The sequence below is a fragment of the Gracilinanus agilis genome, chromosome 1 (genome assembly GCF_016433145.1).
Source record: "Gracilinanus agilis isolate LMUSP501 chromosome 1, AgileGrace, whole genome shotgun sequence".
Taxonomy (NCBI): domain Eukaryota; kingdom Metazoa; phylum Chordata; class Mammalia; order Didelphimorphia; family Didelphidae; genus Gracilinanus; species Gracilinanus agilis.
The window spans coordinates 713309753-713333023 of record NC_058130.1 but is presented as its reverse complement, the minus strand read 5'-3'; the positions used below and the strand labels follow the sequence as shown (position 1 = coordinate 713333023).

The 23271-nt window shown below is 47.1% G+C and overlaps 3 protein-coding genes across 5 annotated transcripts; 1 reads left to right on the top strand and 2 right to left on the bottom strand.

The window, feature by feature from the left end:
* Positions 1-198: 198 nt before the first annotated feature.
* Positions 199-888, bottom strand: PSPN (persephin). Its single transcript, XM_044685192.1, has 2 exons — positions 684-888; positions 199-539 (listed from the first exon to the last, which is right to left on the bottom strand). The coding sequence occupies exons 1-2, from the start codon at positions 886-888 to the stop codon at positions 199-201; spliced, it is 546 nt and encodes a 181-aa protein (XP_044541127.1).
* A 1313-nt stretch (positions 889-2201) lies between these two features.
* On the bottom strand, positions 2202-8469 carry GTF2F1 (general transcription factor IIF subunit 1). 3 transcript variants are annotated; one of them, XM_044658475.1, is made up of 12 exons: positions 8328-8469; positions 7607-7653; positions 7402-7474; positions 6733-6926; positions 6242-6412; positions 5611-5798; positions 5368-5518; positions 5212-5276; positions 4034-4153; positions 3296-3508; positions 2588-2714; positions 2202-2491 (listed from the first exon to the last, which is right to left on the bottom strand). In XM_044658475.1, the coding sequence occupies exons 1-12, from the start codon at positions 8337-8339 to the stop codon at positions 2287-2289; spliced, it is 1566 nt and encodes a 521-aa protein (XP_044514410.1). In that variant the 5' UTR covers positions 8340-8469; the 3' UTR covers positions 2202-2286. The 3 variants fall into 3 exon arrangements, with proteins under 3 accessions (XP_044514410.1, XP_044514409.1, XP_044514411.1); XM_044658474.1 differs by having other exon boundaries at positions 3296-3511; positions 8328-8466; XM_044658476.1 differs by lacking the exons at positions 7402-7474; positions 7607-7653; positions 8328-8469 and having other exon boundaries at positions 3296-3511; positions 6733-6936.
* Positions 8470-15844: 7375 nt separating this feature from the next.
* Positions 15845-22068, top strand: LOC123232117 (adenylate kinase isoenzyme 1). The gene is made up of 5 exons (XM_044658473.1): positions 15845-15914; positions 17131-17330; positions 17791-17904; positions 20557-20751; positions 21988-22068. The coding sequence occupies exons 1-5, from the start codon at positions 15845-15847 to the stop codon at positions 22054-22056; spliced, it is 648 nt and encodes a 215-aa protein (XP_044514408.1). The 3' UTR covers positions 22057-22068.
* Positions 22069-23271: the final 1203 nt, after the last annotated feature.

Here is a 23271-nt window from a genome sequence, read left to right as displayed (position 1 = left end):
CAGTCAGTAAGGTCTGGGCAGAGCAGGTGTGAGGCCGCAGGATGCTGGTGAGGGGGGCACACTGGAGCCTGGCAGAGGAGTCGGGAGAAATGTGTTTTACATCCCCACTGCAGAGAAGAAAGGCAGCCGTACCTGGGGGCAGGTAGGGAGGGTCCAGGCACGGTACAGCTTGCTGAGTGGACCAGGAGAGGAGGCCTTTCAGATTCCACAGCCACAGGCAGCAGCAGAGAGCTGGGGAAGGTGGTGCCAGTGCTGGTCGTTGTCTAGGAAGGCCACATCCTCATACTGCGTGGGGTGGCAGCAGGGCTGGCCCATCACCCGGCCCTCATCCAAAAGCCTAGCCAGCGTCAGGCCATGGCGGCTGTGGGGACGGTGACAGCTGCCGGCACAGTAGCGGAAGGCGATGATCTCGTCAGAATCGTAGCCCAGACCCAGCTCCTTCACCGACAGCAGCAAGCTCTGCAGCTGACATTCAGTGGCTAACACGGGCAGTGCCCGAGTTAGCCGAGCTCTTGAAACAGATGGCAACGGAGGGTCCCCTAGAAGAAAGGGGAAGAGCAAGGCCTTAGGAGTGGGTAATCGGGGAACAAAAGGTTGGAAGCCCTGAGAACTAAGATCTCAAATCCTGCTTACTCAGAGAATGAACCATAAGCCCTTGTCTGCCTAGCCATGGAATCCTTTACCTAGCCATGGCCTCTTGGTCCTGTGGGTCGGACGCAGCTTCCCAGGTATGAGGTGAGCATCTGAAGCTCCAGGAGCCAGAGTTAACTCTCCAGATGTGAGCCTCTCTTCCAGATGTGGGCCTGGAGATCTAGAGACAGGAGACGGCTCCCCAAGGCTAGGAGGCAGGAGCAACAAGAGAGTGACCACAATCAGTGCCCGGGCCATACTGAGCTGTGGGTTGTGAGAGCTAGAGACGGAAGGATTCCATGAACCCCACTATATCTCCCACCTCCAGCAGGAGGGGGTTGGTCATCACTGGGTGGGCGGCCCGGAACATTAACCCTAGCCCTGCCACAAATCCTGGCCCTTAAAATAGTCCTGAAGAGGGGCCAGATGATTACCAACAATACCACTTCCTAGCTCAGGGGCTACCCCCTTGGGCTATCAGCAATGATTAGGGAAAGGAGAAAGCTTCATCTATGAAAAGTTTAGGGAAACTTAGGGGAAGTTTAGGCTTCCACTAGCCCCCAGCTCCAAATAAGGCTGCTCTCCTCCCCCAACATTCCAGATACACTTTAAATTAAGAAGATTGTCATGAGGAAGAGGAGTCCGCTGCCTCTCCAATATGGGATGGAGCTTACCATATCTAGTTAATATTTAGAGCAAGAAGGCTTTCCCCAAATCAGGCCATACTGAACAGTGTTGACCCATCTTTCAAGCAGAACGAGGGGGATCAAGCAGAATAACCAATAGCAGGGGCACATTGAGGACAGCCACATGGTGACCAGATGATGGGAAATCCTTCCTCACACCCTCCTAGGTTCCAGGCTCCAACTTGAGCAGACGGATTAAGGTATCCTGCCCCTGTCTCCGGACCTGGCTGCTCCAATGTCAAAACAGGAAACATCCCATCAGAGACCCATATTTTTCCCTTCATGGATGAGCAGCCAGGGATTGGGCCAGGGAACTTGGTGCTCTTCCACAAGTGACTGAGGGAGGAAGTCTAGGAAGGCTGGGGATCCCCTCTGACCTTTCAGGGCTCCCTTACTAGGAAGAGCCAAGCTTGTAACCCCAGTTCCTGAAAGCAGGGCCTGTGTTAAGGGGGGCTGAGGCAAAGGTGTGACGGGGGTTCAGAAGAGTCCACTTCCTCCTGGATGTGCCCACTTAGGGGGTGGGTGAAGAGAAGGGGAATAGGAGTCTCCTCCTGGGAATACCAAGCATTTCCCAAGAATTAGCCTGACATGCCAGACATTCCCAGCAGCAGCCAAGTACAGCCTGGGACAGGAGGGATCAGAACACAGGCAGGAAAGTTTCCACACCTGGGCTCAAGGCTAAGTCCCTTGGCTGGAAGGAGATCCCTGTGAGGATAAGGAAAAGCAGGGGGCTGAAGGTCCCAAGGCTCAGACACTGGGCCGGCCCTTTCCCTGCCTGGGTCTCAGTTTCCCCATCTGTAAAGTCAGGGGCACGTGGCCTCTCGGGCCCCCATGAGCCCGTGGGTCCTGGTCTCCCCAAGCAAAGAAGTCACGCAGAGGCAGAGGGAAAACCGAAAGTAGCTTTTATTTGCCCCTGCAAGCCTCGGCGGCAGGGTGAGTCTGGGGGTGTCCTGCACCCCAGGCCGCGGCGTCACTCCTTGAGGGAGAAGTGCATCTTGTCGTTGATCATCTTGCGCTCGGGGTTGAGGCGCTTCAAGATCTGGGCCAGCACGTTGACTGTCTGGTCGCTGCTCAGCCCCGTCTTCTTGGTCTGGAACTTCTTGAGCAGGTCTTTGGTGGTCATGGGCTTGCGGGTCAGGTAGCGCCTCACAGCATCCTCCGTCACCTGCACGTCACTGTACAAAGGACAGCAGGTTGGGGCTGAGGCTCTGGCAGCCACCTCCCCCCGGCCCCAGCCCCGGGCCCAGCCCCAGCCCTCGCTGCTCACTCACCCGCTGCTCGGGGTGGACTTGCCAGACTGGGGCTGCGGAGTGGATTTCCCCGAGATGCTCTGGGGCCCGGCATCTAAGCGCAGGCGCTTGGCGGCAGGTGTGTCACTGGGGCCCATCTGGCGCTTCCCTACAGGAAACGGAGAGCACGGCGTCAGCGGGAGGCTGCAGAGACTGGCCGGGTCTCCCCCCGGACAGGATTCCCTCTTCAGAAGCCTCCAAAGTGCTTCTTGGGCCCCGCTCTGGGGGCCAATTTGGAATGAGAGGCTGCGGAGCCAAAAGCCAGCCCTGCCACTGACGGAACCTCTTGGGGTTCTCCCGGTATGTCCTGGAGGCTCCCCCACACCTGCAGCACCCTGGCCGTGCTCCTCTCGGGGCCCCCCTTGTCAATGTGGCCCCCAAGCTGAACCCAACAACAGGCAGCAGCAGAGTATGGTGGGCCTCTCGCCAGCCTGGGGTAGGCACGTGCCCCTCGTGCCCCCCATGCTAGAGATGGCACCAGGGCAGGGAAGATCCGGGACCTGCTGGGTCTGTCCCGGGTACCTGGGCCTCAGCCTCTGCACTCAGGGGAGAGGAGAGAAAAGCAGGCAACGTGCCTGGAAAGGAGGAAATGGCAGGGGCTGAGAAGAGGCAAAGGGGGGCAGAAGCAGCCCCAGCGCGGGGCAGAAGCAGCCCCAGCGGGGGGCACAGGCCTGGGCCGCCCCATCTCACCTTGCTCCAGCTTGCTGGCAGCTGCCCGCAGCGTGGAGGACGTGCAGCCGCTGTCCACGCTGGGCGTACTCGGACGGCTGTCTCCCCTGGAGCTGCTGCCTGAGGCCTTCCTCTCCCTCTTGGGGGGCGTCTTCTTCTTGGTCATGAAGAGGGCCGAGGACGCCTCGTTGTCGATGTCGCTCTCCTCGGAGGTGTCAGACTCCTCACTGCTGTCTCCTTCGGGGCAGAGAGAAGCCTGAGACCTCCGAGCCTGGCCTCCCCTCCCAACAAACACTGTCCGTGCCAGCCTGGACACGGGCAGAAACGGCTCACCTGGGCTCGGGCCTCGGGAGCCACTGGCCTAGTGCCAGCCCCAGACGGGCACGTGAACAGTGATCCGGAGTGTTCCCAAGGAATAGCCATATCCCGTGGCCGGGGGTAAAAGTGGGGGCAGTACAGAGGGGGTGCAGGCTGCCGGGAGCAGGAGCCCCTCGAGGGAGGGTTTGGGGAAGCAGAAGGACCTCGGGGGCCCTCCAAAGACAAGGCTGAGAGGAAAAGGCATTTTGCCATGCAGCTCAGGGAGAACACGAGCTCTGACTGAGAGCTCAAGGGCAGCAGTGAGTGCGGGGCATCTGCAGGGATGCTGAGGTGGCCCAGCTCAGCAGAGAGGAAGAACCAAGGGCTGGAGAGGCAGCTTCAGGGCCACACCACTGAAGGCCTTGAATGCCAGGCAAATTCCTTCTCCCCCAATCCACTCACCTTTCCTGCGCTTCTTCTCCTGGGGAGTAGGGGCCTTCTTGTCTTCCTCCTCCTTCTCCTCCTCCTCTGCTGGCTTCTCCTCCTCACTCTCTTCACTGCTCTCACTTTCTTCATCGATGCCTGGGAGGGCAACAAGAGATCTCTGCTGGTGCCAGTGCCCTCAGCCCCTCCTGACCTGTCAGATCTTAAGACACCTTCACTGGCCCCCACCATCCTCTCCAGCTCCAGGCCTGCATCTCTGCTCCCTTTTGCAGCCTCCCTCAGAGAAGAAGCCCGGCACACTCACTACCTCGGCACACTACCTCCACTTCCTCACCCATCCCTCCATTCTCAGCCTCTCCAGAGGCCCGACTCTGGGAGCTCTCACACAGGTCTCCATGAAGTCTTCACTGTTAACCGCAGCTGGATGTGGCATTTGCTTCTCAGCATGGCCAAGCAGAACTCCTCACCTTCCCCCAAAGCCCATCCTAACTTCCCTGTTTCTTTCACTTCTGTGTTTTGTTTTTCCCCCTATTTGCTTTCCCTATTTCAGAGTTCAAGCCCTCTCAGGTTTGCAAGCTTCTGTTCCCTTCCACTCTTTCCTCTCCCTCACCTCTCACATCCACTCACCTGTCAAGTCTTGTCCACTCTACCTCTCCTCCTTCAGACCCTCATGTCTCACTACAACTACAGCAATGGCCTCCTGGCCTCTAATCTCTCCTCTCCTGGCCATCCTCTAGAAGTGCCAAACTGCTATCCCCAAACCACAGGAATGCCCGTGTGACCCCTTGGCTCAAGAAGCCACAGCTGACCTGGCCTCCCTCTTGGTCTTATCCACAACACCCCTTCTTCTCCCACATCTGGGCCTTGGAACAGGTCACCACACAGGCCAGGCTTCCTCTGCCTGACCTGCATCTTGGAATGCCTGGCTCTGTCCAAACCTCTGTTCCAGTGACCCTTCCTATCTGAGACCTTTTCTGGTCACAATGATTATCTGTGATCGCGATATTATCACAACACAACTGGGATCACAAATGCTTTGCACCTCCCTGGTGCAGGTTCTCTCCCCCAGGTAGAATGTGGCAGGGCCAAGGCTACTGGGGGGCCCTTGGCCAGGACTGGCTGAAGTGGACTGAGCTGGAGAGCCTGCTCTTACCAGGGGAGACAGAGTGAGAGCTTCCTCTCAGGCTCACACCTACCTTTAGGGCCCTCTTCCTCCTGCTGGACCACCTTGGGCTTCCCTACTACCTCTTCCTGGGAGCTGCTGTAAGGGAAAGAACAGGCTACAGGTGAGCAGGTTCTGGCTTCAGCTCCAGGACTCAGAGGAAGGAGTGAGGTTGGCCTGACTCCCTTACCTGGAGCCATCTGACATGTAGTCTACCTCCTGGCCCTCAAAGTCCCCATCGTCACTATCCTCAAAGGCCTCGTCATCAGAGCCCTTCTTCTTCTTCTTCTTGCCGCCCCTGGAGGAAGCCGCCTTCTTCTTGGTCTTGGAGACCTTCTCCCCTGGGGAGACAGGGAGGAGGTCAGGGCCTACACTGTTCTAGCCACTGATCCTCTGGGGGCCTGCGTGCCCCAGCCCAGCCCCACATCCTTACCCTCCTCCCCACTGCCATTGCTGTCATCTGAGCTCATCTCTAGGTCATCCTCCAAGTCATGGATGCGGAGCTCACTCGACTTCTTCCTGCTCTTCTTCTCTTTGTGCTCGTCTTCGTCCTCATCGTGATCCTGGTCCTTCAACCTGCGCTGCTGCATGATGCTGAAGTGGTTCAGGACTTTGTTCCTCCTACAAAAGAGGGGGTACGTGATGGGCAATGCCCTTTGTCCAGGAAGCCTTCCTTGACTGACCGTGCCCAGCTCAGATCTCTCCGCCTTCCCTTCACTGCTCATGTGTGGGTCTCCCTGTCTGAGCAATTCTCTCTCCCAAAGCCAGGAGTCATCAGTGAGGTACAAAACTAGCATTATGCAAAGGCTGAGAGGAGAGGACAGCTGGGGGCAGCAAGCTTCCTGTTCAGACCCAGAGCTAACCTTCATCCACTCTGGAGAGACCTCATATGTACCCAGGGGTTGACATGTTGTTGTCCCCCCCCAGCCTAGTATAAGAATGTACCCTCCTCCTCTGAGGGCAGGGCTTGCCTTTCCCACTCTTTTTCCACCCAGCCCTCAGGACAGTGTCAGTAAAACAGGCTGCTTGGTGACTGACCAATGCCCCTTCCTTCCTCCTTTCACCTTTCCCATTCTTCCTCAGCCTCCTCTGCAGTGAGGGTCCGGTGCCGGGCCAGAGGAGTGAAGTTGTACCAGTTGTGCACAGGGAAGGCTTCAAAAGCCCCATCAGGGCACTGGGTGAAGATGTAGTAGGACGTGTTTTCTGTCACACCTCCCTTCTTTACTCCCTTGAACCTGCAGCAGCCAAAAGGGGACAAAGACCTTGTCACTGGCCAGGTCCTCATCACTCATCCAGGGCCTGCTCCCCTCGCAAGGTCTGGATGCAGTTCAGCAGGAACAGAAATGCAACAGATGCCTTGGCTCCAAGCCTCAGACAGACCACAAGCTCCCTGGGACCTGGGGCCTTTTCTGCTCTTATGTTTTTCCCCTACCAAAGCATGCAGAATGCTCCATGCCCTTGTTTCCCTTCCAAGAAGCACAAAAAGAAGCCCTGGGACAAGCCAGCAACAGAGGGTGAAAAGCATAAACTGGGGGTCTCCAAGAGGACCACTCACCTCCTGCCCGTTTTGCCATTGACTTTGAGCAGCCAGGGCTGGTCCTCAGCCTTGAAGGCCTTGAGAATGATGCCATACTTCTTCCTCCTGGCTTCATCCCGGAGCTTTCGATTAAACTCGCTGCCAGCCCCAGATTCTGGCATCTCTTCTTCCTGATAGATCTTCTTGTTGCTCAGATCTCGTTCCATCTTGGCCTGACATGTAGGAAACAACTTCATCCCAAAGGCCCTAACAAACATTGTTGGTGGGGGGACATCTTACCTCCCCTCCCCCAGACTCCAGCTAAGTTAACCTGCCCAGCTTCATACTACTCATCTCTGTTGTCCAAAGCTTGGCTCAAGCCCTGCCTTCTTCAAAAAATCTTTACTGAGCATAGATCCCTATGATCTATATAGTCCTGTCTATCTGAGCTTCCCAACCTAACACTTGGTTATACATTTATCTGGTATTTAAGAGGTATCAAGAATCTTCTTATATTTCTCTTATGTCACAGGCTAAGCACACAAAAGATGCCTTATATATGAATGAGAAACCAACAAATGAGGTGCTCTCTCCTCTGCTATGCAGGCCTTCTACCCCTGAGCCTAGAAGCCAACAACCCCAACTATCTGACCCAGACTTAAGCCTTTTTCTTAAGGTTCCTGCCTAATGCCAGGGCACAAGACTTACCTGGTGCCAGGTAGAGAAGTTGACTTTGTCAGCTGCATTGAAAGCCATGATATTGTACCTCTTGAGGTTATTCCTGCAAGAACAGAGCTGTCAGCAGGCCAGGAAAGGCTGAAGGTGGGGACACAAAAAAGTTGGGCCTGGGGTTTGGATACTCCCCTACATCACATCACATCACCCCATCCCATCCCATCCCAAAAGAACTCACTTAGGGACTCGAACAACATATTCAGTCACAGTCTGGCTACTGGTCCCCTGGAGAGAGAAACAGTCATAGGGAATTAGACAAGAGTATGGAAACACTTTAAAACGCAAGGCTGTACATGTTCACATATTCACAGTCAAAAACACAAGTGTAAAAGGACAAGGACAGAGGAGTTATAGAAATACTGGCATGGGCTCACATCCCTAGCCACTGGCATACACGGGGGCATATAAATCATGAGGCACACTCATAAAAACTGACTCATTGGCAGAGAATTGCAGACAAACTAATAGAGCATCTGTGGGGATCCCCAATATAGAATTATGCAAAGTTATCTGCATGGTGTCTTCTCAATCAGGATGTGAGTTCCTTAAGAACAGAGACTGTTTTCCCTTTCTAGGGTTTAGCACAGTGTTTAGCACATAGTGGGTGCTTAATAAATACTTGCTAATGGATACATACACAGGAATAAGTGCACTGAGTCTTGCACGCAGGGACACAGGCAGCTGACAGGTGTGTGGGTCCAAGCCACTCCAAATCACACACCTCCTCATAAACAACTCACAAACTCTTATATGCGCATAGACACACAGGCGAAAACAGAACACACACATACACACACACACACACACCTCTCACAAACTAGCCCACACATTCTTGCACGCGCAGACACAAGAGGCCCGCATAGAACAGGGGTGCCCTCAAGTTGTTCCCACTCACTGACCAGAGTCGTCATGGTTCCCAAAGATGAGTCCGCCGCGTGGACGCGTGAAAGGACGAGAGTCGTCACACAGTCCAGCCTCTGATCTTCTGACCGAGCCCCGTTCAGATTGTGAAGTTGACCGGACTCCTATCTAAAATAAGGAAGAACCGCCGTCACCACCGACACCGGTATAAGCTTTGAGTCCCAGCAGGCGCTGCGGCCTGACCCGGAAGTTAAACTTCTCGCGTCGTCGTCTTGACAACCATTCGCGGCAGAAGGGGACGGGTCTCGCTCACTCCACCCAATGAGCGATGACGCACTTCCTAGTCGAGGCAAATATTTTACGTCTCCCATGGGCCCAGCCCCTTTTTTCGACTGAATGGCCTCTACCTTGTTCTACTCCCTTACCAGGCTCTCGGTTTGTCGGTGAGCAGGATACCCCAGCCCCCTCGCACCACGCTCCCACTTGGTGAGCCATTCGGGCTTTATGAATCTACAAATTTTCTGCTTCCGCTAAACCAACCCTGGCATTCCCTGTCTTCGTGCTTTATACGGGCCCTCGCCGGATCCTCGTGCCAGCGCGGTGCACCTTAGGATTCGTAGTCTTTAAGGCTCCTTGGGCAAACCACTGAGCCCTGTGCGCAGGCACATACGCACACTTTTTTCAATCATTGAAATCGTTCTCATTGCCATAGCAACTGGGGGGCCTTAGCAACTGCTGCCCAGGCTCCCTTCCTAGAACAGCAACGACATCCAACTCTCAAAGCTGGTACAGACCTTAACGGGGTCTGTTCCAACCCTCTCTGCGGCACAAGTTGTGACAAGCCGCTTCTTGAAAACCTCCAGAGGTAGCAAGAGCTGCTGCTTGCAAAGGGAAGCAGCCCAAGCAACTTTTGCATCGATGTTAGGAAGTTTTTCTTTACAGCAAGCTTTAATTTGCCTCAACGATGCTTCCCCTTCTTCCAAGTAACAACCCTTCAAATAGTCAGGTATGGAATCCATTTTTTCTTCTGTTAGCTAGAAATCCCCAGTTATTTCAACCAAGCATACTGCTTCCCCCCTGGATCACTGCCAGCTCATCAGTACCCTTTCTAAAATGTGGTACCTGGATCCAAACACAACATTTTAGATGTAGTCAGTCACCTTATTTGGGAGAGTTGCTCATCTCTCCAAGCAGCCCAAGATGAAATTAGCTTTTTTTTTTTTTTTTTGCTGCCATACCACATTGTTCATTCATATTAATATTGCAATCCAATAAAATAGCCAGATGGTTGGGGTTTTGGTGGGGAGAGGTAAGGAGATTGTAAGGTTTAAATTTAGTGATTGGACTTAAATTATGTGAAATAATGTGGTAGCTGGTTTTATTATAAGTTTATTTACAAAATAGAGTGGAAACAATAAAGTAGAGAAATGTGAGAGAGGTTAGAAAAAATACCTGTAATAGTCCTTAGCCAGGAGAGCCAGTAGTGAGTAACTAGGAGGCCTCCTCCAAGATGGAAGCTAGTCTCTTAGGAAACTAGGAAAGTAGTCGGCCCTTTTCACTCACCCAAGAAGGAGTCCAAGAATCAGAATCCAAGTTGATGCCACAATCCAAGTCACAGTCTCCAGTGAAGTTCCCTCAAAGACTGTCTCCAGGAGACACTCTCCACTAGAGTCAACTTCACCAGACTCACTGCTCAGGGATTTTCATGGCTTTTATGGTGGTTTCCTGTCCCTCCCCCTTCTCACAGGGGCCAATCACAGTTTCCAAAATGTCTGAGTTGTCACCTTTGGATTCACATGTTTCTGAGTGTGTGAACTCTTAAAGTTTCTGGCTCTTTGAGTTGGTAAAAAAGGGGGGAACTCTCCAAATATCTTACTGGCTTCTCACCTAGCATCAATTAAGGTGTGAATTCACTAAGTGGTTTGTAAACTCCTCCACCTAATTCAAGCCTGTATTGATTCGATCAAAAGGTAGACAAAAGGCAGCTGGGTAGCTCAGTGGAGTGAGAGCCAGGCCTAGAGACAGGAGGTCCTAGGTTCAAATCTGTCCTCAGCCACTTCCCAGCTGTGTGACCCTGGGCAAGTCACTTGACCCCCATTGCCCACCCTTACCACTCTTCCACCTATGAGACAATACACTGAAGTACAAGGGTTTAAAAAAAAAAAAAAAAAGGTAGACAAAGGAGAGTTAATCCTGTCCTCACAATCTAGTGAAGTACTAAGTAGGGGTACTTGAGTTGTTAACTAAAATTTTAACTCCAACTAGGCAAAGAGAATAAAGGATTCCCTTTTCACAAGTGTGAACTCAAAGAGAACCAAGAATTGCCTTTCACTGAGGGGAGACTAAGTCTTCCTATTTTGCCTAGACTGGAAATGATGTTTCCACTCACAGGTTGGATTCTACTGCTGATCATCACAGAAACTCTGACCTGCTCCATTTTTCTTGGTGGCTCCTCTGCCTCTAAAAAAGCAAATGGCATTTAGGTGGGTTTTAGTACTAACATCTGATAGACTTTTACATAGTGCCAGAAATATAGTAGACATTCAACAAATTTTTGTTGACTTACTAACCCCTCCAAACTTCCAAATTCAAGCAACTGTACCACTGATATAAATTTTGAACTCCTGCTTCAAGTCTGAGATAGAAGGCAGAAAGACAAGAACAATGTGACCTATAAGCCATGTCACCCCCAGGGAACAACTGGTTGTTATGCTCAGACTGACATTTTTGGTCCCACTGGTACCCATTGCAGCTATGGCCTCAACCTCAATCTTCTAAGACTGAATTTGCACAAGAACTGAGGTCCAGACAAATAGGTTCAAGCAAACAATTCAGGTGTCAGAGAGCCACAGTCAGGTTTACACAGAACCTAGCAGTTTCTATATTAACTAATAACAGACTGAAAGGCAGGAATATGATATTCTGCAAGGCAAAGTATCTAGGACCACAAGCAAGAATCACCTACTCAACAAAATTAAGCATAATATTCCAGGGGAAGAAATAAAGTTCTAGGCATTCCTAAGGAAAAGACCAGAACTAGGAAGAAAATTTGATGTTCAAGAGAAACACAAAAAGGTAAAAAGGAAAGGAAAAGGAAAAAAAGTCAAGGAAATTCAACTGGGTTAAACTGATCTTATTCTCATAGGAGAAAGTATTAACTAGGATACTTAAGATATCTATGATACAAGAGATACTTAAGGAACTTAAGATACTTAGGGTAATCAAGGTAAAGGATGGAGTAGAACTAATTGAATTATTACATAAGGTGTTAACTAAGATACTATATCTGATATTTGAAGTATCTAAGGTACCTAAATAACTTAGGATACTTAAGGTATGGAAGAGACTTAAAAACTTACTCTTAGGGCAGTGAAGAGGAGCACACATAGAAAACAGAGTCATTTGAATATGATTGGATGATAGGTATGCAAAAAAAAAAAACAGTAAAACAAAATCAAAGAATAAGAAAGCAGAATACCCTGGGAAAAGTGAAAAGGAGAGGAAATTGGAGGTAAATTATCTCACACAAGAAGGCTTATAAGAATATATCAGAGGGGAAGATGGGGTGGGTTGGTAGGCTATGCTTGAACCTTACTCTCATTAGAATTGGCACAAAGCAGGAATAACATCCACACATAGTTAGCTATAGAAACTCATCTTACTCTATAGCAGTGATGGCAAACCACTGACACGCATAGCTATTTTCGATGACACGTGACAGAGAAGTATGAGACTTCGTGCTAAGGATGAAACATTTGCTGCAGTGTAGTGTAGACACTCTGTGCACTATAGATGACAATTCTACCTATATTAATTTACCTGTTTTGGTTTATTAAATACAGTTATATATTACAATTATACATTTTTGTTATTTAAACTATAAATATCACGAAATTATGGTGTTTTTTCTCGAAGTGACACACCACCTGAGTTATGCTCAGTTTTTTGGCAAATTTTGACACACCAAGCTCAAAAGGTTGCCCATTACTGCTCTAATAGGGAAGTAAGGAAGAGAGGGGGAACAAAAGGGGTGGATGGACAGAAGGGAAGATGAATTTGTGAAGTTGGTAATCAAACAAAAATATCTGAACAGGAAAAAGTTGAAAGGAGAGAGAGACACACACACAATAATCATAACTTTGAATGTGAATGGGATGAACTTACCCAGAAAAAAGAAGAGGATAGTAGAGTGGATTAAAATCAGAATCACATAATATACTGTCTACAGGAAACACATTTAAAGCATGAAGACCACAGAGAATAAAGGTAAGGAGCTAGAACAGACTCTACTATGCTTCAGCCAAAGTTTAAAATTTTAAAAAAAGCACGGGTGGCAATTATGATCTGAGACTGAATATAACTGAATACTATTTGCACCATGAGAAATGGCAAACAAGATGATCATTACAAAAAAAAAAAAAAAACCCTAGCAAGACTTATAGTGATACAAAGTGAAGTAAGCAGAACAGGAGAAAGTTGTATACAGTAACAGTAATAAAGTAAAATGATCAGCTGTAAATGATTCAATTATTATCAGCCATTTAAGGATTCAGGACAACACTAAGAAACCCATGACCAAAAAAAAAACAAAAAAAAAAAAAACAAAAAACCTATTCACTGCTATAGAAATAACTGATAGAGTCTAAATGGAGATTGAAACATGCCATTCTTCACTTTATTTCCTCCACAAATTTTTCTCTAATTTTGATATGTCTTCTTTCACAACATGATCAACTTGGAAATACATATTGTGTAATAACATATGTACAACCTATATCCTATTAACTGCCATCTTGGGGAAGGGGAAGGGGTGGGAGGGAGGGAGAACATGGTTCAAAAAATGTCAGAAAACAATTAGTGAAAATTGTACCAAGATTTAATCTGGAAAAAAATTTAACTTAAAAAAATAGGTACAAGCTGCTTTCTAGAAATATGAAGGATTAGTGCTGCCAAAAAGAGTCTGAGTTGAAACAGAGACGGTTTGCAGGGCACTTAAATCACAAGTTTCTAGGAGCCATATTAGCTAGTGAAATGTAGAGAAGATTAGTTTCCCTACCTTAAATGGTAGAGGCTTCACACTTCTGAAAAGTCCCAGGTTTCATAATTCCTGCTCCTAATCCTTTTATCACACAGAGAAAGGAGAATGTAGTTAGGAGTTTTCCACTTTGAGAAATGATCAGGAGGATATAACATGAAATTATAATACAAAGAGTCAGTTGGATTACAGAGAGTTTCCTAGTCACAGGATCAAGGCAGAGCCCCAGATAAAGAGAATTCTCTTAAACCGAATTGTAAAGCTGGTTAGTGAAGGTACCCAACTTTTCTCAGCCTTCTCAGAAAGGGGTCTCTCAAATAACCATTGAGTAGAGACCCTGTCTGAAACTCGCCTGGGCTGGTGGACAGAATGCAGCAGCATCTCATTATGCATTCCTTTGTGAATTATATACTTCTTTGATTGCTAATTAATTACACGACTGTCCGCTTCTCTGTGGGTTTCGGCCTACAGGGCAAAGAACCAGGGTGGATGGGCATAGGTTTGGTGGCACCACAAAATGTGTAACTAACACACACCATGTGTCATATTACCCTTATGGAAAAGAAAAATGGATGTCGATTAGCAATGGTAGAGTGAGGTGAATAGTTGGCCTGAAAAAGTAATGATAGTAACTCCTGATCAGCTCAGAAGGCATTCTCTCAACATTCTGCCTTACCAATGTTTGACCCTGTAGTGTTGAATATTTTTTTTAAAGCCCTTACCTTCTGCCTTAGAATCAGTACTAGGCCAGAAAGTGGTGAGGGCTAGGCAATGGGAGTTAAGTGACTTGCCCAGGGTCACACAGGTAGGAAGTATCTGAGGTCAAATTTGAACCTAGGACCCTCTAGTCTTTAGGCCTGATTCTTAATCCACTGAGCTGCCCAGCTGCCCCACTGTTGAATATTTTTTTTACCAGTTACTTAGAAAAAAAGCATAGGGGGCATGTTTATCACATTTACAAATGACACAAAGCTAGAAGGGACAGTAAACTTTTTGGACAGTAGTCATGATTCAAGATCTTATAGGCTATAACATATTGATCTAAACTTAAGTTTTAAGTTTATTAAAGCTTTTTGGTTTTATATCACAGTCATTTCTTACCCTCTCCACTCCAAAAGAGCTCTCCCTTAAAAAACATTTGAACATAATAAAGATTGGCATAAGGACTGGCGGTGTATGTAACATCCCACACTGTACCCTCTACTGAAAGGTTTTTATTTCTTGATCCTGGGGTCTAAGGGCATGAACAATTTAATGAGTTTTCTTGCAAAATTCGAAAAAGTTTTACTGGAATGATGGAACCCAGTTCACAGATCCACCACCAGTGAGACTGAAGGGCACTAGAAGTCATACAACTGAATTTACTGAGTACACTGCAAATTTATGTTGCGTGATTTCATGTGGGTCCTCCCTGCAGCAAGACAATCCTTTTAATAATGCTCTCTAATTTTCCATCTTGCTTCCCAGAGATTGCTCTAAACCTTTTCTCTCCTTAAGCTTTCCATAGCATCCATCCCCACATCTTCACATCATATGAGGACTTCACTTCATACTTTATTAAGAAAATAGAGACCATTCTCCTTAAGATCTCTCTTCCATATTTTATATCTCAACACACTGACTCCACCCATCCTCCAATCTATTCTTTCCTCTCCTCTCTGATGAAGTGGCTTTTCTTGACAAAGCCAGTCTTAATACTTGTACACTTGATTCCATCCCCTCTGAGATTTGCCTACAGATTACCTCCCTGACCATTCCCCTCTGTCTTTAAGTTTCCTACAAATTAGGAACAATATATGGGAGTTGAGGGCTGGAGATAGGTAGGGGAAAGGTGTTGTAGAGAGGCAGATTAAGGCTGAATGTAAGGAAAGTCTTCCTAATAATGTGGTTTCATTGTTTTTTCAGTCATGTTCAACTCTTCATGACCCTATTTGGGATTTTTTAGCAAAGATATTGAAGTAGTTTGCCATTTTCTTCTCTAGCTCATTTTACAGATGAGGAATCTCAGGCAAACAGGGTTAAGTGACTTGTCCAAGGTCATCCAGCTGCTAAGTGGCTGAGGTCAAATTTGAACTCAGGAAGATAAGCTTTCTTTTCCTGACTTCAGGCCCAGGATTCTATCTACCTCACCACCCAATTATGAGAGCTATCTGGCTGTGGAATGGGTTTCCCCTGAGAGCAGTAAGCTCTCTGTTATTAGAACACTGGAGGAACATTTCTCAAGCCTGTTAAAAAGGTATTTCCCAATTAACGCCTGAGAGAAATATGGCGAAAGGTTTTATAAATTTCAGGGATATGAAGATATTTGAGAAGTCAGGCAGGAACAGAGACAGAAACAATTACATACCATGGTGTCCAGCAGCAATAGCGGTGTAGAGAGGAGCCACAGCTGTTTTCCTCAGTCTACTTTTTTTATATCTTCTGTAATTATTTCTACGATTCTATTAGTAAAACCAAAATAAACCTCTACTTACAGCCCAGATTTCATGGAGACTTGGATGAACCTGAATATGGAGGAGCATGGAAATTCATTTTCTCTCTTCAAGGGCACTGAATGCAGAGGAGACCACACTTTGGATGAAGAAACATGGTAGACAGAGCACTGGAATTGAAACCAAAAGACCTGGCTTAGACTCCAGACTCGACTCCATAGTAAATTGTGTATTCTTGGGCTTAGGTAAATTTCTTTGATTAGCTAGACCTCAGATTAGGAGTTCTTAACCCAGAGCTCAAGAACTTCTAAAAACTATTTTGGTAATCTGCATTTCAATATAATTGGTTTCCTTTATATTTTTAAAATTTTATGAATTTAAAAATATTTTTCAGAAGAGATCCATAGACCTTTCCAGACTGTCCAAAAAGGTGGGTCCTTGAGACAAATTGGGTTAAGAATTCTTGGATTAAATTATCTCTAAGATTTCTTTCAGATCTGTGTATGTTTTCATGAGTCCAATGCTACTCTTTTTCCTGACCCCATTACACCTCCTTTTCCCTCCCCACCCAAGGTTAAGGGCAATAGTGGGGGCCCCAGAGTTCCTTATGACATCAGAAAGCTGGGGGAGCAGGGGAGGGAGGGTAAAGGGGGAGAAAGGGTGGGCTAGGGCAAAAGGGGGTCTGGAAATTCAAGGCCCAGGAGGGAGAAGTTGGTGGGCAGGGTCACTAAGCCCTCAGGGCTAAGAAGAAGATGGGCAGATGCCAATCCAAACTGCCCCAGGTGGGAAAATCCCTGAGGCCTCAGCAGAAGGGTAAATCTCTAGGAGTCCTCCTGGGAGCCCAGAATTCCCACACCTAGTCCCAGAGCCAGAACCCTATCCATTTCCAGTGGCAGAGACAAAGGGGGCTGGGACCCAGGCAGAAAGAGAGTCCTTTCCCTTGAGAGAGGGGGAGAGGGAGGGAGAGAAAAAAGACTTTGAGTTGGGAAAACATAGTTTGGAGCCCTCCACTCTCTCGCTTTAGGGGTTCTCCTTACTTGTCATCAGGAACCAACATACACCAGCAGGTGCATATTGGCAAAAATATCAAGGCACTCAAAGGTGGGTAGAAACAGTCAGACTCGAAATCAGAAAACCTGGGTTCAAATACTTGGGAAAGTTTCTTTCCCTTTCTGGGGCCTTGGTTTTCTCAACCTCGAAGTGAAGGGATTAGATTATATGGCCTCTAAGCCCTTGCCAGCTCTAAATCCTGTGACTCCATAACAAAAGCGCACACCTGCACACACAATGTTCGCAAGCACAACTGTACGCTTGCACAGACATATGCCAACTGCGAACACATGCCAACTTACATTCTTCCTCCTCCCTCACCAGATCTTCTCAAGTCCCACCGGATCATCTTCGTAATTGGGGGACCAGGTTGTGGCAAGGGGACACAGTGTGAGAACATGGCAGCCAAGTATGGCTTCTGTCATGTGGGCCTTGGGGAGCTATTGAGGAAGGAGGCAAATCAGGCCACTGTCCGGGGCCAGCAGATCCGGGACATCATGCTGAAGGGCCTGCTGGTGCCCACGGTGAGGACCCACCTGACTCATTCTGCTCTCCCTCAGTTCTGCCTTCACAGCCCAGATCCTTGCCCAGGAGAGGTCCATGAAATGGGAGGGTGTACCCATTTCACAGATTTGGGTGACTGTAGCCTTAACCTTGGGCAACTAACTGTATAGGGTGGAAAACCAACTTGCTCACTTTACAAATAAGACCAAAGCCGCTGTGGAAAGAGCACTTGGGTGTGGAGCAGTCCAGTGACTTGGGTTTGATTGATGACGCTGGCGCTCACTACCTGGGGGACTAAGTCTCCGTTTCCAGCTTTGCAAAATGAAGGATTTGGACTAGATGATTTCTTAAACTGTAAACACTATGTGGTTCCCAGACTATCAAGGCACAGAAAAGGCTAGTGACTCTCCCAAGGACACCGTAGCAAATTAGTGCAAGACCATGTCTGAACCAACTAATCCCCAACTTCTGCCCCAACAGGGTGTGATTCTGGACATGGTGAGTGACAACATGTTGTCCCGGCCTGAGAGCAAGGGCTTTCTCATAGACGGATTCCCCCGGGAACTCAGCCAAGCCCAGGAGTTTGAACGGATTGTAAGTGTCCTGTTTCCTCCCCAACCTTGCCCGTTCAACCCTCTCCTCCAACCCTGTCCTCCCCACCCCCCCACCCATGTCCCCTCCTCTGGCCTTATTAACAACTGAGAAAATCCCAGGGAGCCCCAATTTCCTCCCAAGGCTTTGGATTCCTGATTCCTTCTACTCAACCTATGGAATGCGTCATCTGGACATCTCCCTCAATCCTTCCTCATTCCAGAGAGATCCCAGGGCTGAACAGCTCTGGGACAGGAGCCAGAGTGTAAAGAAGGGGCAGTTTATGCAAATGACTGAGGACCTGAACCAAACCCTGCAGACACAACCAGGGCAGAATCTTACTGTTTCATGTCAAAGAACAGGGAGTCCTAAAACTGAAAGACTCCCTTATTCTTTGGAGTCCTCCAGCAGTATTTATTAAGCATCTTCCAGCTTGCCAGACACTGCACTGCAAGATGCCAAAGACCCAAAGAAATGGCAAAAGACCATCCTTGCTCTCAAGGAGTTCATAATCTAAATGGAGGCGGAGACAACATGCAAACAAATAGGCACAAGCAAGCTATGCACAGGATAAATAGGATGTCTTCAACGGGGGAAGGCCTGAGAATTAAGAGGGATTGGCAGAGGGAGCAGAGAATGTTTTGCTGAATGAATAGAAACTAGAGAGAGAAAGGTCATCTTTGGAGAGGCCATACTAGAAAGATCACTGGATTTAGAGTCAAGGTTCAGATTCCACCTCTCTTACTCCCTGGGTGACCTTAGGTAAGCTGCCTTCTGCCTCCCTGGCTCAGTTTTCCATAAAATGAGCCCATTGAACTTGATGCTTTAGCCTTAAAGTTTAATTCTATAAAAATAATAAATGCAAAATTCAATAAATTTGGATTGAGTTTCTGAAGGAGAAAACTGGTTTAGAGCACTGGTCTTCGACTTAAAAGACCAAGAGTTGAACCAAGCTCTGACCCTTCCTAGCTACATAATCTTGAAATATTAAAAAAAAAAAAAAAAAGATAGCTTTCATTTTTATAGCACTTGTATTTCCAAATATATCTCTTGTAATAAATTTTTTTTTAAAAGGTAAAGCATAAAACCTTAGGCAAGTTGCTTAATTTCTTCCTTCCTTTCTTTTCTAAACCCCTCCTTTTCTGTCTTAATATCAGTTCTAAGACAGAACAGCAAAGGCTAGGTAGGCAATCAGAGTTAAGTGACTTGACCAGAGCCACACATCTAGGAAGTATCTGAGGTCAAATTTGAACCCAGGGTCATCCTGATTCCAGGTCTGGTGCTCTATCCACTGCACACCTAGCTGCCCCACTTAGTTTCTTCAAACATCAGTCCCCCCCTCTGTAAAAGTGGACACAGAGATAACATAAGATTATCACACAGAATTGTTATAAATAAGTTTGTAAGCTGCTATAGAAGCTTGAATTTTGATGGAACAACATTAATACTAGTTCATATTTGTAATGTGAATTGTTATTGTTAGTTAGTTATTCTAGCAATAACAACAGCTCATCTTTGTATAGTGTTCTGCTGTTTTTGGAGCATTTTCCTCACAACAGGACTTTGACAGGAAGGTATCCCCATTTTAAAGGCAGAAAACCAGAGCCCGGAATGTAGAGGTGACTCACTAAAGGTCATCCAGGCATATGTTGTTTCATAGGTTTTTGAGGTAGAAGAAGACTAAGAGGTCATTTAGCTCAATGTTCTCACTTTACAAATGGGGAAACTGAAGCCCAGAGAGAAGTCAACAGGGCTAGAAAGGAGCAGAATTGGAACTTGCCCAGGTTCTTTCCTTTGCAACAAAGCCTGCCCAATGCTTGGGGTTCAGTGTATGAAGGGGGGGGTCATCAAGCTTGATCATGACATGACTCTGCCTTCCTCACCTTCCTCTATATAGAGATTTGGGATTCGGGATTTAGAGCTGGAAGGGACTTTAAATCATCTACTTTAATTGAGTTCCCTCTTTTAGGGACAAGAGAACCAAGTGATTTGTGAATTATTGATCTGAGATTTGAACCAACAAATTGACTACTCTTCTTATGACATTCACAGAAAGTGTCAGAGTTAGAAAAAAAAAAAACAGCAGTAAAACCCTCAGATATTTGAGATGATGCCAGGAAGACCTGAGTTCAAATCCAGCCTCAGACATTTACTAGCCATGTGACCCTGAGCAAATCATTTAGCCTGTTGCTTGCCTCAGTTTCCCCCATCTGTAAATTGAGGACAATAATAGCCCTTAGCTTCCAGGGTTGTTGTAAGGATCAAATGAGATGATAACTGTAAAGAGCTTGACACAGTGTAAAGCATTAAAAAAAGTTATTCATCATTACCACTGTTTTTATAGATATAAGTAGACTAACCTGTACGTGAGTAGGGATACTCAATCTAACATCTCAAAATATGATCGTCCACTCTTCTTGAAAACCACCAGTGGCAGGAACCATTGATCTGTCAGAGCATGGCAAACCATTTTTCTTAGGGACAGCTCCGATTCTTAGGAAGTTGCTCCTGATATCGAGCCAAAATTTGTTTGCCATTTTTATGAACTGCTCCCAGCTCTGCCCGTCCTGCTCCCTTAGTCAGTGCCTCTCTGAGATTGGAGAGGGAGACGGGGACCCATAATGCACCTTTGCAGCTTTTCTCTTGCCTCCCCAGATGGGTCGCTCCCCCAATATTGTCATTGTCTTCGACTGCTCCACGGAAACCATGATTCACCGAGTATTACATCGAGGCCACGAAGGACAACGAGAGGATGATGCTGAAAACATTGTACGGCAGAGGCTAGAGACCCATTACACCCTTTCTGAGCCCATCTTGGCTTTCTACCAGCAGAAAAACCTTCTCCGGAATGTAAGTGTTCATATGTGCCTAAACTCAGTTTCTTCCCATTTTTATAGGGGAGTTGAAATGAGAGTTAACAATACATTAGCCCCAAGCATTAGGGGGTGGAAGAAAAGGAAGAGTATCAGTTCACATTTACAGGAGGGTTTGAGTAGCAGCAGAGGGGAAAAGCACACAAACAAAAAACCAATACTGGGTCCATTTCTGGCTCTGCCACTTGGTATATATGACCTTGATCAAATCATTTCCCTTCTTGGAAGTTTTTCATTTCAGTTTTGTGAAATAAGAGGGTTGAGCTGAATGATGTCCAAGTTCCCTCTGAGCTCTGACCTTTTATGTTCTATGATCTAAGCTTCCCCCAACTCTTAAAATTCCACATTCTGGAACCTAAGATCCCTGCCAGCTCCAAGAGTATAGGTCATAACGTTTAAATTGGAAGGGCCCTTCAGGTCCAGTTCAACCTCTTTTCAACTCAACTAACTTGAAAAATGCCACCCAGGCTTTGCTTGAAGACCTCTAGAAGAAAAGTCACTTAATTGTGTTTGCCATGGTTTCCTCATCTGTTATAACACCCACCTCTAGGGCTGATGTGTGAAGATCAAATGATAATCATCACAAAGCACTTAAAACAGTGCCTCGCACATAGTTAATTTGCTATATAAACATTATTAGTATGATTATTGTCAATTATTATTGAGGCATGAATGACTAGTCTAGGCACCCCATTCTATCTCTGGATAAACATCTCTAGTGTTGTGGCAGTTTTTTATTAGCTCAAGCTAAGATTTATCTATTTGCAACTTTCCTTCACTGCTCCTGCCTTCTGGGACTTCCTCTTCCAAAGACCTGATTTTTCCATCTTAAAAAATGGAAACAGTTCCTGATTTTGATACTAATGATGCTGAAGGAAGTAGCATTTTTATATGTCAGATTTCCTTAAAGCAGAAAATAGGGATATAGTTGATAGGTACTGGATTTAGAGTCAGGGGACTGAGATTCAAATCCTTCCTCTCATTTACTCCACCCCTGTAACCTTGAGATTGTTTCTGGGTCTTAGTTTCCTCATCTGAAAAATAAGTGGTAGAGATCTGAATTTCCTTCCAGCTCTGCAATCTCCATTGGGGGGTGAGGGGAGGTGCGAGTATGATGGTAGCAATGTACTTGGGGAAGTAAGGACAAGGGTAGAACCCACCTCCTCCCCTGAGCCTAGATCTGACCTTTCTCCACATGCACCACCTCCTTCAGATCCTGGCAGAAGATGCTGCAGAAAACATCTTTGCCAAATGCTGCTCCGTCATTGACAGTCTGCAGTAAAGCTGGAGCCCTCCCCCACCCCCAATGGAGGCCCAGGGCCCCAAGATGCTGAACCTTCAAGACAGCCTGTAACCTCAGCACTGCCAGCAGTTGTCATTTCTTGGGGACCTCCATGAGGTAAAAGGGAGGAGGGCTGGGAGAAAAATATCTCTAATTCTCTGCAGTAAAGTCAGGCAATGGCCAGGAACAGACCCCGTCCTCCAAGAATCAGTTACCGGTCCCCTAAAATACCAAGATTAGTGAGGAAATGGGTAAAATCCCCACGGGTTGGTCCTGGCCCTGCCACTAACTCTTTGTGTCCTCCAGTCACTGTGCCCTTCTCTGAGCCTGCTTATTCCTCTACAAAGTGAGAGCTTTGATCCCTTCCACTTCTGAGACCCCAGGATTCATTTTCTTCTTCAATTCTTGATCAGAATGATCAGAAGACAGCCTAGGGCCGTGCTGGCGAACCTATGGTACGTGTGCCGGAGGGGGCTGCTTCCCCCCTCCCCATCTCCACGCCTGCCTGAGGACATTTCTCCCATCACCTGCCCCTCTGCCCAGCAGCCCAATGGGAGCGCTTCCCTGCCTCCTCTCAGGGATAAGGCAGGGGGCTCACAGGCTGCACGAGGGTTGCAGTTTGGGCACTCGGTCTCTAAAAGGTTCGTCATCACCGTCCTAGGAATAAATGATATCATGGAATGGAGGAATAAATGTCCCATGGAATAAATGATAACCTTGGGGAGGAGAGAACTGGATCCTAATCCTGTCATCAACCCTTGATTTATTTTGTGTCTGTGGACAAGTTATCTCACTAAACATCTTTCCCAGTAAGATAATGAATAGCTTTAGGCATTTGGACAAGTGCCAGTCATGAAGAATGAGAACCTGGGTTTGAATCTGGATGCCATTGCTTGCTATCTAAGTAAGCCTGGCAAATTTCTATACCCTTTGAGCTTCTTTTTTGAAAAGAATTTTTGAAAATTTGAGCTTAAGGATCAAATGGAGCCAACAGAGTCCTCGTGCTAGCTCATACTTCAACAGGTTATCATGAAGAAAAGTACTTCATAAATCCTTACGTGCCATAGAGAGAGAGATGAGAGATATAGAAATATGTAAGATACTTCTTTCCTACCCTTGGGGAATAGAGATAGCGACTACTTTTCCAAGGATGAACAAGGTTGGGGGGCATAGTGAGAGTGAAAAAAAAGAGTCTGAGATGGCTATGTGGTAAAA